The sequence below is a fragment of the Rhincodon typus genome, chromosome 37 (assembly GCF_021869965.1).
Source record: "Rhincodon typus isolate 14 chromosome 37, sRhiTyp1.1, whole genome shotgun sequence".
Classification (NCBI taxonomy): Eukaryota; Metazoa; Chordata; class Chondrichthyes; order Orectolobiformes; family Rhincodontidae; genus Rhincodon; species Rhincodon typus.
The window spans coordinates 3,721,233-3,734,558 of NC_063368.1; the positions used below are offsets into that span (position 1 = coordinate 3,721,233).

At 38.9% G+C, this 13,326-nt stretch overlaps 1 protein-coding gene across 3 annotated transcripts in view; it reads left to right on the plus strand.

Annotated features, from left to right (window-relative positions):
* srebf2 (sterol regulatory element binding transcription factor 2) overlaps positions 1 to 11,938 on the plus strand; it is a 56,965-nt gene extending 45,027 nt beyond the window's left edge. For all 3 annotated transcript variants that reach the window (XM_048617637.1, XM_048617638.1, XM_048617639.1), the window contains exons 17-19: positions 4,693 to 4,878; positions 6,559 to 6,670; positions 9,550 to 11,938. In XM_048617637.1, coding sequence (XP_048473594.1) covers positions 4,693 to 4,878; positions 6,559 to 6,670; positions 9,550 to 9,770 — 519 coding nt within the window. In that variant the 3' untranslated portion in view covers positions 9,771 to 11,938. The remainder of the gene's footprint in view (positions 1 to 4,692; positions 4,879 to 6,558; positions 6,671 to 9,549) is intronic.
* The last annotated feature ends 1,388 nt before the right edge of the window (positions 11,939 to 13,326 follow it).

Sequence of the window (13,326 nt, forward strand, 5' to 3'; positions counted from 1 at the left end):
ATCATATCATATCATATCATATCATATCATATCATATCATATCATATATCGAGACCAGAACTGTGCACGAAACTCCAAAGTTCTTTCAAGTTTAATTTCTCCATTTTTCCATTCTATTCCTCTAGGTATAAACTTGCTTGTTTTGCCTATGTTAATGATCCAATTAGCCTGTGATGTTATTTTTAATGATTCTGTATTGAAAAATAGTCACATCATACAGCACGGAGACGGACCCTTCAGTCCAACTAGTCCAAGCCGACCAAAACTGAACTAGTCTCACTTACCTGCATTTGGCTCGTATCCCTCCCAACCTTTCATATTCATGTACTTATCCAAATGTCTTTTATATGTTGTAACTGTACCTATCCATCACTTTTCTGGCAGTTTATTCCATATGCGAACCACACTGTGTGTAAAAATGTTGCCTCTCATGTCCTTTTTAAAACTTTCTCCTCTCATCTGAAATATATGCCCCCTAGTTTTGAACTCCTCCACGCTAGGGAAAAGACTTCTGCTAGTCACCTTATCTATGTCCCTCACTATTTTATAAACCTCCAAAAGGTCACCCCTCGACCTACGTTCCAGTGAAAAAGGTCACAGCCTATTTTTGTAACTCAAACCCTCCATTCTCAGAAAGATCCTGGTAAATCTTTTCTGAACCGTCTCAAATTAATAGTCTTCCTATAGCAGGGCAACCAGAACTGCACACAGTACTCCAGGAAAGGGCTCACCAATGTCCTGTACGAACTCAACATGACATCCCAACTACTATGCTCCAAAGGTTTGAGCAATGAAGGCAAGCATGCTAAATGCCTTCTCAGCCACCCTTTCTACCTGTAATGCAAATTTCAAAGAATTATGTACCTGAACCGCTGGATTTCTGTGTTCTACAACACTACTCAGAGCCCTACCATTAATTGTATAAGTCTTGCCCCTTTTTTGTTTTACCAAAATGCAAGACCTTGCATTTATCCCAATTAACCTCCATCTGCTACTCCTCAGCCCTTGATCCAATTGATCAAGATCTCGTTGTAATCTTAGCTAACTGTCTTCACTGTCCTCTATACTGCCACTTTTAGTGTCATCCGCAAATTTACTAACCATGCCTCCTATACTTTCATCCAATTCATTTATGTAAATGACAAACAAGAGTGGACCCACTACAGATCCCTGTGGAATACTGCTGGTCACAGGCCTCCAGTCCACAAAATAATTCTCCACAACCATCCTCTGTCTCCAACCATCAAACCAACTTTGTATCCATTTGGCAAGCTCACCCTGAATCCCATGTGATCTAACTTTACTAATTCGCCTACCATGCGGAAGCTTGTCAAAGGTTTTACTAAAGTCCATGTAAAAAATGACAGTGGTAATCATTGATGTAAAGTGAATACTATAAATCACCCTGTTTCGTCTCTGCCTCAAAAATGTGTAAATTCATCAATTAAAATATTCCTACATGGATAAAAGCCATTGATACCTGGCAAGATATATTGGCATTGCTGGTATTTCAGATGAGGTTAACTAGGTTGATTCTGGGTATGGAAGGATTTTCTTGACATGTTGAGTGGGTCTGTACTCGTTAGAATTTAGAAGAATGAAAGGAGACATTATTGAAACAGGATTTTTAGGAGACTTGACAGGGTAGATACAGAGAGGATGTTTCCCCTTGTGGGAGAGCCCAAGACCAAAGGGAATCATCTGAGTAAGGGGTTGCCAATTTAAGACACATGAGGAATTTCATCCTCTTAGAGGATGGTGAATCTGTGGAATTCTTTACCACGGAGGTTTGTTGTGGCTGGGTCATTATCTCAGCCTGGAATATACTTAGACAAATTTTTAATCAGTAAGGGAATCAAGGTTATGGGGAAAAGGCAAGAAAGTGGCATTGAGATTTATCAAATCAGTGTGATCTTGTCAAATGCTAATGACAGAGCAGCCTCGATGGCTTGAATGGCTTACTGTTGCTCTTGTAGAGTATGATAAAATCAAATATTATCAAGAGATGACCTTCAATAATGACTTTTTTTTGGCAATCCAAGCAAATTTCAAGCATTCTTTATGATAAGTGTACTTTTTTTTAAGAACAACATAACTTAGTAATAGGAAATTCATATCCTAATTCTCTGAAGTGAAATTTAATCTGTATTGGCTGAGTATAATGGATGCTTAGAGTCTTTTAAAAATTGCTATTGAATCTGCTCCCATCACACTTTCAGGTGATATATTCTATGACAATTTTTGGTATTTATACTTTTTAAAACTCCTCAAATTGTTTTGCTGATTACCTTAAATCTGTGTTGTTTGCTTCCCACTGTCTACCATATGGGTACTATTTCTTCCTATCCACACTATCAGAACCATTCATTGTTTTGAATGCCTCTGTTACATCTCTTTGTTAGCTTTTTCTGTAAGGAGTGTGATCCAGCACCTAATCTCTCCATGTAATTGAAGTTCTCATCTTGATATGCTAGTAAATCATCTCTGCTCCCTGTCCAAGGCCTTCACATCCTTTGTGTAGTCTGATGTCCAGAATTAGAGAGACCACTGCAGCTGAGGCTGAAGCAGTGTTGTAAAAAGGTCAAATTTAACTTCTTTGCTTTGTATTCTATGCCTACTCATACAGCCAGAGATCTTGTATTATTTTCTGTTTAAACAGCCTTATAAACTTGTTCTGTCTACAAAGATTTATATTTCTTTGATTCTGTGTCCCATTTAAAATTGGTTCATTCATATTATTTCTTCTCATTCTCTCTTCCAAAATCTAAAATCACACTTCTCTGTAATAATATTCATCTACCATGTGTCTTCTCGTTTCACTAATCTGTCAGCATCCTCTTGAAGCCTGTGGTAACCTCCCTCATTGTTTACTGTGTTTTCTGAGTTTTGCGCCATTTGCAGATTCTTAATTACGGCCTGTATACTTTCAAATTTCAGATCAATGATACTGACCTCTAAAGGACTGCACAGTACACTTCCCTCCAGCCCAAAAAAACAGTTGTTCACCACTACTTTCTTCTTTCTGTACCTGAGCCAGTTTTGTACCCACACTTCTAAACCTGAGGGCTTCCAATTTGCCAACATGTCTAACGTTGGTACTTTACAAAACAACTTTTGAAAGTCTTTGGGTAAAAGAAAAAAACAGAAAATGCTGAAAAGTAAATACCACAGATGTGTCAGCAGATGTATCTGCAAAGATACGTTCATCTCGAACCATGTCAAAAATGAAAGAAATGTTACTTTTAAATGTCAGTCCTGTAGTGTATTTCTAACAGGACTACTGTTAATAAATAAATAGTAGTAAAGACAGATTGCTGAAAACGCTGCCATGTACTGAATGAGATCTCTGCTTATTAGTACTTTTTAGAACCCTGATTTTGCAGAGGTGTGGTTGATATTCAAAGTGCTGGATGACTTTATTGAAGTATTACTGTGGGAGGAGTTGGAAAAGTGGGTCATAGTCCTGAATGCAATTAGTCCTTTTAGCTAGAAGTGTGATCTCATAGAGGTTTACATGTAAGGTGAATAGCCAAAGTCTTTTTCCAAGGATAGGGGAGTCTAAAGCGAGAAGGCATAGGTTTAAGGTGAGAGGGGACCTGAGGGGCAACTTTTTCACACAGAGGGTGATGCGTGTATGGAATCAGCTGCCAGTGGAAGTGGTAGAGGTGGGTACAATTATAACATTTAAAAGACCTTTGGGTGGGTACGTGAATCGGAAAGGTTTAAAGGGATATGGGCCAAATGTAGGCAAATGGGACTAGTTCAGTTAAGGATAGCTGACAGGCATGGACGAGTTGGTCTGTTTCCATGCTGTATGATTCTACTATAGTTCTAAGTTGCACCTTTATTTAATAGAATTATTGAATTTTAGAATGGAGAAGAAAAATCTCTGAAAGTGCACCATCTTGTTTCATTCTATTATCTATCCTCATGCTCTTTTCTTTATCAAAAATTTATTGGTTTCTAGTTGTAAAAATTGGTTTAAGCTTCTACAGCTGTCCAAATCCAAACAGTACTACTCCAAATCCAAACAGCATGTCTCCACTGCAGAGACTTGAGCATAAAATCTAGGTCAATATTTCATTGTTTTGAGAGTGCAGCATGCCAGAAGTGCTATTATGAAAATTAAGTTGAAGCCGCCATCTGCATGTTTAATCTAAAAGATTCCACAGCGCTTTTTGTTTTGAAGAGCAGCATTCGTTCTTCAACACAATTAGAGCTGCTTAACCGGCATTTCATATCACTGTTTGTTGTATTTTGCTAAGTGCAAATTGTCCACCACATTTGACTGCAAAATGACAAGAGTAACACTTGAAAAGCTGTTTAATGACTTAGTTGTATGGTACCTTGGGATGGACTTGAATGCATTTTTTTATTACTAGTGTTGAATCCAAGTTTCTAGAATTTATCATAAACTACAGCCTAAGCAAAAATATGTAATACAGACGAGCAAGTATAGAAAAACACTAATTCCAGCTGTTTAATGGGAATGAACATCAGATTTATTTTGAACAAGTAGGTAAACTAATCAATGCACCAATTTGACGTAAACATTTTTTATATCCAGTCCACTTTGCTGAAAAAGCGAAATAAGCTATTTAGTGGAATGATGGGTAGGGGGTGGGTGTATGAAAACCAACTTTCACCTTTGTTTTGTCTGAAGATAGCATTCTGTTTCTTTTCTCTCGGTAGGCTGTGCAGTTGTTGGTCTGTGACATTTTGCTTTCAATTCGTACAACCTTGTGGCAGAAGCAGGCAAGCTCCAGCCAGGTTGTGGGTGAGACCTACCAAGCTTCAACTGTAGAACTGAAAGGATTCCAACGAGACCTGAGCAGTCTCAGGAAACTTGGCCAGACATTTAAACCGGCACATCGTAAGGTAAGCAAGCAAAACCATATTCAATGGCATTACTGTTGTTGAATTCCCACTGTTAACATCCTGAAAGTTACTACTAACCAGTAATGGAACTGGACCAGCCATATAAATACTCTGGTTACAAAACCAGTTTAGAGGCTGGGAATTCTGCACTGAATAGTTCGCCTCCTGTCTTTCCTGCCTGTCAACCATCTACAAAGCACAAGTCAGGAATGTAATGCAATATTCTCCACTTGTCTGGTTGAGTACAGCTTCTACAACATTCAAGAAGCTTGACACCATCCAGGACAAAGCCTGTTTTTTGACATCCAACCCACCACCTTCCACCATTTACTCCTTTCACCACTGGTGGTGGCAGCATGTGTTGCATCTTCAAGATGCACTACAGTAACTCAACAAAACCCGTCTCAAAAATCCATAGAAACCAATGACCTCTATCATCTAGAAGGACAAGGGCAGGTGGTTGTGAACACCACCACCTGTAAGTACCCCTCGAAGCCACACACCATCCTGACCTGGATATCGCCCTTCTTTCACTGCTGCTGGCAGAAGCAGGCTAGTTCCAGCCAGGTTGTGTGTGGCTCCAGCCAGGAAATTTCAGAATTAATACTCTGAAATTTCCTTTCTAACCATGCTGTGGGCATCCCTATGCTCAAGGACTGCATTGGTTCAAGAATGCATCACAATACCACCTTTTGCAGGATAATTAGGGAAGGGCAATAAATGCTGGCCTTGCCAGCAATGCCAACATGCAGTGAATGAATTTTTAAAAATATCTAACTAATCAGAGAAATACACTTTTCTGTCACACATAATACAACCAAGCATTAATGTATCCCGTATTTTCTTCAAAAAATTCCACATGTAGAAATAATTACAAGTGATTAGAGGAGGAAAAAATATTGTCCATTCTCTTAAACACAATATTCCAGTTCTCATCTCAATTTTTCATGTTTCCTTCATAACATGAGACAGACCTCTTAGGCCGTTTAATTATTTATTGAGGCAAACTGTTCTCTTGGTAAAACAGCTTGGCAATTTGTGACTCGCGTCAACCCATTTTATTTTAGAAACCTCTTCTTTGCAATGTTTTTTTGACACTAGCAAGGTCAATTCTCAACCTTGTTTCTGCAGCTCCCTTCTGTGAAAGAATATTGTCCAAAAGATAATGATTATCTACATAACATTTTATGACCACATTTTTCTCATATTGCCCCTTGTATAAGATCTCCTTCAGAATATTAGATAGGTCTGTCCCAATATCTATAGTTTTTACTAGTGCCAGGGTTTCAGCACTGCAGGTGTTTAAACTGCCATGTTTATTTTCTTGGCTTTTCAGGCCAAAGGATAGCATTTATTATTTGCTCCCACCAAGAATATGATAAACTGTGCTGCATGAGAATATCCATTTGGAAAATTAGCACATGAAGCATCTTAAGAATGACTAACTTCAATTCCTCTGTATCATCTAAGGCTGGAATCTTGAGTGTACATTTGTCTGTATTTATTTTGTTTTTTTTTTTGAAGAGGAACAAGGAATTTACTGTCCTAGCCCAAATGAATCCCTGATTCAACATCACTGCAAAAATTATCTGAACATTATCGCATCAGAATAGCACTCTATCATATTATATGTTTATTTTGTGTTTATTGCTTTTTCACACTTCCACCACTTTGTTTTAGATGTTTTTGCATGAGGCGACTGTACGATTGATGGCAGGTGCAAGCCCAACTCGAACTCACCAGCTTCTGGAACACAATCTGAGGAGACGAACATCACACTTCATCCAACAAGGTAATGCATTTAGTGCCAGTAAGCCAGCTGTTAAGTGCTGGAAGTTCTGGTATATAGTCTTAGACAATCCTGACAGGAGGTGGTATTGTTGCAGATCTTGTAGCAAAGTCATCTTGCTTTTCACAATTTTAACACTTTTTAACCTTCTGCACACACTTTTTTTTGCCTTTTCAATAATGCCTCTCATGACCTCCATCAGTGTTCGATCTCCTGTTCCATTTCCCATTCCCTCCTTGTAAAATGCCTTCAGGCAGTTGTGGAAATTGGTACAAAATTTAAGTGTCAAGGAGAAAAATGAGACCATTGGTCTATCTGACTGACATATCCGCAACATTCCCTCGAGATGTTTCTAATAACCCAGAATCCATTTTGTTGAAGTTCCTTGTCGAAATGTATTAAGGTTTTTTGTTCGATCACCATTACCAGAACTTAATATGTTTCAAGCTGACTGGTAAGATAGAAACAAAACACATAGCTTTTCTTGGTGGATAGTTTATTGACTAGCTCGGTCATACAGCTGTGATCCTGCACTCAGTGTCACAGCGTTTCCCTATTTATGTGCGCTGAAAGATAATTTATAGTGACCACTTGTTTCTCTTAAGCTTAAAATTACATTAACAGAACTTAACAATGTGATTGATAAAACGCCAGTTATCTGTTGCACGTACTTACCAAAACAACAAGCTTCATTTAGACACCCCGTAATTAAATAACCTTAAGCACTTCACAGGAAAGTAATCAAGAAAAACCTTTCACCAACCAACATAGGGCGATCTTGGGACAGGTGACTAAAGCTTGGTCAAAGATTTTAGTTTTGTCACACTTCTGCCAAATTGAAGCAATGAAATTCAAAGATATGAAAGAGCTCAGAAATGGGAGAAAACAGTGATCTCAGAAGGTGTGGAGATAGAGGAAGTTAGTGAAAGGGAGCATGAGGAAATAGCTCCTTTGTGTCTACTTTATCAACTTTTTAATAATTTAAAACACCTTAGTTAGATCTCCCCATTCAGCTTCTATACACTAGAGAATACAATGCTAATCTGTGCAAACACTTGGCCTTATAATGTAACCTTTTTAAGTCCTCTTATCGTTCTGGCGGATTGATGTTCCATCTCTTTTCACTGTCAGTGTATTGACCCTTACCAAGATGGGGTGCCTGGAACTGAATGCAGTCCAGCACATGAGTTTAATTGATTTACCTATGCCATGGCCTCAGCAATCTCTGTACTTGGAACCCTAAATTTCTCAGCTTCCCACAATTTGGAGAATATCCTGCTGTCTTTCATATTTGGATGATCTCTCACTGAGTTCTAACCCTGCCAGTTTTGCTTCCACATTAAATCCTTTATAAACTTCTGATCCTGCCTGCACTATTGACACTCAGCAAATTTAAATACACGGTTCTCTGTTCCTTAATTTAAATCACTGATAGACATAAAGCTAAGCTGAGATTCCAGTAAAGATCCCTGCAGGATACCATTAATCATCTAATAACATATTCTAGTGACTTATAACAGTATTTCCTAGTTTACTTCTCCTATCCTCCTTTAAATGATACACCAAAAGTATTTAAAGAGGAGGTAGAAAGGTTTTTGAAATATCAAAGAGTTGATGGCTATGCAGAACTGGCAATAAAGAGGAGTTGAGGCCTGGGGCAGATCAGGTACGATCTTGTTGAATAGTTGGGCAGGCTAGAGGGGCTGAATGTCCTATTCCTTCTTTTTCTTATGTTCTTTATTCCCATCCAAGATGATCAACCTTGCAAATTTTGCAAAATTCTGCAAAACAAAAATTTGGGTACTACCAATGAATAGATAACCTGCCTATAAATGTTAGCATCAGCATGAAATAATTTGTGAGGTGTACATGATAATGAGAAATTTGTGGACCTGATGGCCACAAATCTATCCTTACCTATTAAAGGACATGTTTAAAACAGTACGAGGCCTCAACAATTTATTTGGTTTTTTTCTGTGTGCCATACACCAGGATAGGAGGCACAGAATTTATGTCAACACTTTCTTTTAATGTGTAAATTGGTAGCATGCTGTCCTTTGAGGCTCAAATCTGCACATTTGTGATACAGTCTAGGGCTGAGAGACCAGGGTAGTAACTGAAGGCATGTTGCAATTTCAGAGGGTGTCCCCGTTGAGAATGAGATGTTCAGTCGTGGCCCAGTCCTTCTACTTGGGTGGATATAAAAGATCCTTTGTTCTGGCCATTATTTAAACCTCAGTTATCATCACTTTTTTAAAAAAAAAATTATCTACTCCTTCTCACATTGCTGTTTGTGGGAGCTCGCTGAATGCAATTTAGCCACTGCATTGTCCTATGGTACAACAGTGTGACTACACTTCAGAATACTCCAATGGCACTTGAGGCGTCTGGTTGTCATGAAAGTTGTATAAATGCAAGTCTTTTCACTCTGCTTTGTTTGGCAAGGTGCGCTGATTATACCCTCGGGCGACTTCAGAAGCTTTTTGGCCACCTTTTAAGCTGAGTAACAACTCTCATTCTTCTAGAACAGTTCAGCGATTGTCCAGTAGGAAATTTCTGCAGTGCCATACAGGTTAAGGATGAAATTTAAGTTGATAAACAGCTTTCAATCACACAGCCAGTGTTCCTGAAACAGTGGCCTTTAAAATGATCAATTTTAAGCATAGAATCACATGATGGTTTGGCACATTGATGATCTTTGCAAAGCAAAATTTTGAGGTCAGTTTTTATTTTAATTAGGTAATACCAGACGTAGCACAAAAGGAGTTAAGTTCACATCCGTCTGTACACATTTGGAATTCGAGTAAGGGAATGCTAGAAGTACAGCACTAAGAGATAACAGACTTCCAAAATATTTTACTGTTTTTGATTGCTGTTTACAGGTGAATTGGATGCTCTTCCAGGCCAGAGAGAGCGAGCAACAGCCATACTCCTGGCATGCCGTCATCTTCCCCTCTCGTTTCTCTCCTCTCCTGGCCAGCGAGCAGTCATGCTGGCCGAAGCTGCACGTACTCTGGAGAAACTTGGAGACAAGCGGTCTGTCAATGATTGCCAGCAGGTGATCATGAAACTGGGCAGTGGCACCACGATTGCAGCAAGCTGATATGTGGGATGCCATGCCCCAGCCTGCGGTAAATGTTTTCTACTCTCTGATTGAATCGCACTGTCATGCCCATAAACAACCAGCACGTGTTTCAGAGCCGTAATAATTTCCTTCCGATGAAATGCAGTTTGGCAGATTTGTTGCAAAAGATATTTTCACATTCTGTCTTGTAACCAAGATTGCAGTATGTGTGTGCAAGTTGCTTTTCACAGGTCGATACAGTAATCCAGTGTCATCTTTCATTTGACCTCCATCCCCCCCTCTCCTATTGTCCCCACTTCACTTGTCTCTCTGATATGAATACACTACTGCAGATGACCATTCAGTTCCATTTGTCAAGGCTGCAGTTCTCAATTTGAGGGTATCAAAATTTCCATTTGCTCAATATTTTAAATAATTTATTAAATTTTTACATCCTCATACTTTGCTCTTGAACTGTGTTCAGTCTTGCGAATGTAATTTATCATGCATGTGTTTGGGACAGTGTTTTTCTTATAGATTTCATATATATGTAAGTTAGAAGAATTATTTTTAAAAAAATCAAAAGCCCATCAAAGCCAAAAATGCCTGTCCTTTTTTTCGATCAGCTCTGTCTAGCTTCTTTCTCACAGAATAATCTTAATAGTTTGCCTAGAGATATAATGGATTCACCTTTAAACCCTACATATACTGTCCACTCAATGACTTACCTTTGTAGATTGTTCCACAACTTTGTTAGCCTCTGCGTGAAAAAAATTGCAGGATTGCTACTGTGTTTTAGTGAGACTATATGCTTTTTACTGTTTCTGGTACCAAGGATCAGTTTTATTCCTGACAGAATCAACTTACATGCTAAGGGAGGGCAGCACAGTGGCTGAGTGGTTAGCATTACAGCCTCACAGCGCCAGGGACCCAGGTTTGATTCCAGCTTTGGATGACTGTGTGGAGTTCTCCCTGTGTCGGTGGGGTTTCTGCTGGGTGCTCCAATTTCCTCCCACAGTCCAAAGATGTGAAGGTTAAGTGGATTTGCTATGCTAAAATAGTTCATAGTGTCCAGAGATGTATAGGATATGTGGATTAGCCATGGTAAATGCGGGAATTTGGTAGGGGACTGGGTATGGGTGGGATCGTCTTTGGAGTGTTGGTGCATACTTGATGGGCTGGATGGCCTCCTTCCACACTGTAGGGATTTTATGATTTTAAAGCACCTCCTTCCCTTGGAATAACTGAAAGATGTACAGTATTGATCTTTATGGAAATAGCCAAATTCTACTTTTAATGTCTTCCTTTGTAATTTCCCTGGTACTAGCACACACCGAGTAGATGTGGACTGACTGTTAACTCAGATGGGGACTTCACTTAGTCCTGTTCAAAGACTTATCTGCAAGTCACATTATGCTTCAGTTTGAATTGTAACTTCAGGCAGATAGTCTTGGTATAGGATTGAGTGGACATTATAAAAACATCCCCTGCCTAACGAAACCAAACACATAGTCCATGCTTGTAACTAACAGGTGCAAACCTAATTGGCAGTAACACTCGTATTGACAAACATATTAATTTTGAAAAGCTGGAACCACATTTGGTGGTTTTTGTGGTATTAAACACAGGTCAGGAGGATAAAATATGGTTTTAGGTTTTTTAAAGCTTTTAAATATAATTAATACCAAAAACAAAATGGCATAAAAATGCGCTATAGGAAGTCCTAGAGGTGACTTATGAGAGTGATCCAGTAGCTCTAACCAGCAACAAAAAGGCAACAGATGCAATTCATTGCAAAACCATTATTTGTTCCAGTGCCATGTCAATTGAATAAATTTAAAAGTAGACCCTTCTTACATAGTAATCATATCAAAATAGACAGTAACATTTAGTTAAGACGTGACTGCAGTTTCCCCTGAGGAACAATGCAAGATTTGTACATAAAAGGCAGGCTCCTCCATTAAATAGTTAAGATGTTCAGCATCCGTGGTATTTAGCTTTTAGATAATTCTGACCATGATTTCTCTCTGCATTGTTGTTGCTGTAAATACTTAGTAAGTGCAAATACCTCAGTTTATTTCCTTGTTGGACATGTGGAAACGTTTTTCTAATTATGGTTGGTGCTTTATTTAAAGGATAAGTATCAAGAATGTGTAGATTGATTTTCAAGCCTTTTCTCCAACAGAATAAAATACTTCGTTACTGAATAGTCTGTCTGAAATTGCTTATTTTGTGACCTGAACATAAACTTTCATTTTTTAATTTCTCTGTTTACTCAGTGTGTGTCTTTCTCCCAATCCAAATTATCCCTTTGAGTCTCCAATGTTTCTCTCCATCAATCTGGATGGAGGTTTCTTTGTTGTGCTGATGCATGAGCACCATGTCTGTTTTTCCCCTAAACTGACTGGGAGGACCCTGGCAACTTTCAGCAGTGGAAGAGATGATGGGAGCTTGTAAGGCAAGTACTGTAATAGTAGTGGGTGATCTTCATGGAGATTGGACAAATCAATTTAGTGAAAGTAACCTGGAGGATGAATTCATAGATATATTCAGGATAATAGTGATCGTAAAATTGGGGTTTGGTTAGCTAAGTTGGCTGGATGGCTTGTTTGCACTGCAGAGTTATGCCAACACCATGGGTTCAATTCCTACACTGTCTGAGGTCACCATTGAAGGAGTCTGCTTCTTAACCTCTACCTTTCACTGAGACATAGTGACCTGCAGGTTAAAGCCCCACAGTCATGTCTCTCTAATGAGAGAGCAGACCTTTAGTAATGGTAGGACTGTGGTGACTTTACATTTTTTATTATTATTATACCAATCCTAAAATCATAGAATTTAACATTCAGTTTGAGGTGAGAAATGTGTGTCCAAAATAGTGTCTTAAACTTAAATAAAGGCAATTGCAAAGGATATGAAGACAGAGTTGGCTAAAGTGGACAGGGAAAATAATTGGTAAGCAATTTGGCGAAGCTTCTTAGATGATAATTCATGACTCTCCACTATGGTATGGTTTGTTGAGAAAGAAAATCCCTGAGAAGGACGTACCATCCTTGGATAACTAGAGAAGTCGAGGATGATATTCAATTGAAATAAAGCCCTTGCAGACTCCACCAGCATCTCTCAATCTTACGGATGCCATCACCTCGTATAACAAAGGCAGCAGATACATGGGAACACCATCACTTTCAAGTTCCCCTCCAAGGAACATGGCATCCTGACTTGGAACTATGTTGCCATTCCTTCGTTAGTGCTGAGTCAAAATCTTGGAACTCCCTTACCAACAGCACTCTGGGTGTCCCTGCAGGTCTGCAGCAGTTCAAGAAGGCAGCTCACACCCACCTACTACAGAGCAATTAGGGATGGGCAATACATGCTGGCCTAGCCAGTGATGTCCTTGTGGCATGAACAAATTTTAAAAAAGGTAACGCTACAAAGATAAGGGGTAGGACAGAAGATTGAGAAATTTCTGGAAACCAGTGAAGGATGACTTTCTTTTTTTAATAAAAAAAGGAACTGGAGAATAAAAGAAAACTAGCAAAAACTGCAAAATAGGTAGGAACGCAAGTTATGAATCAGATACAAAGAACCTTCA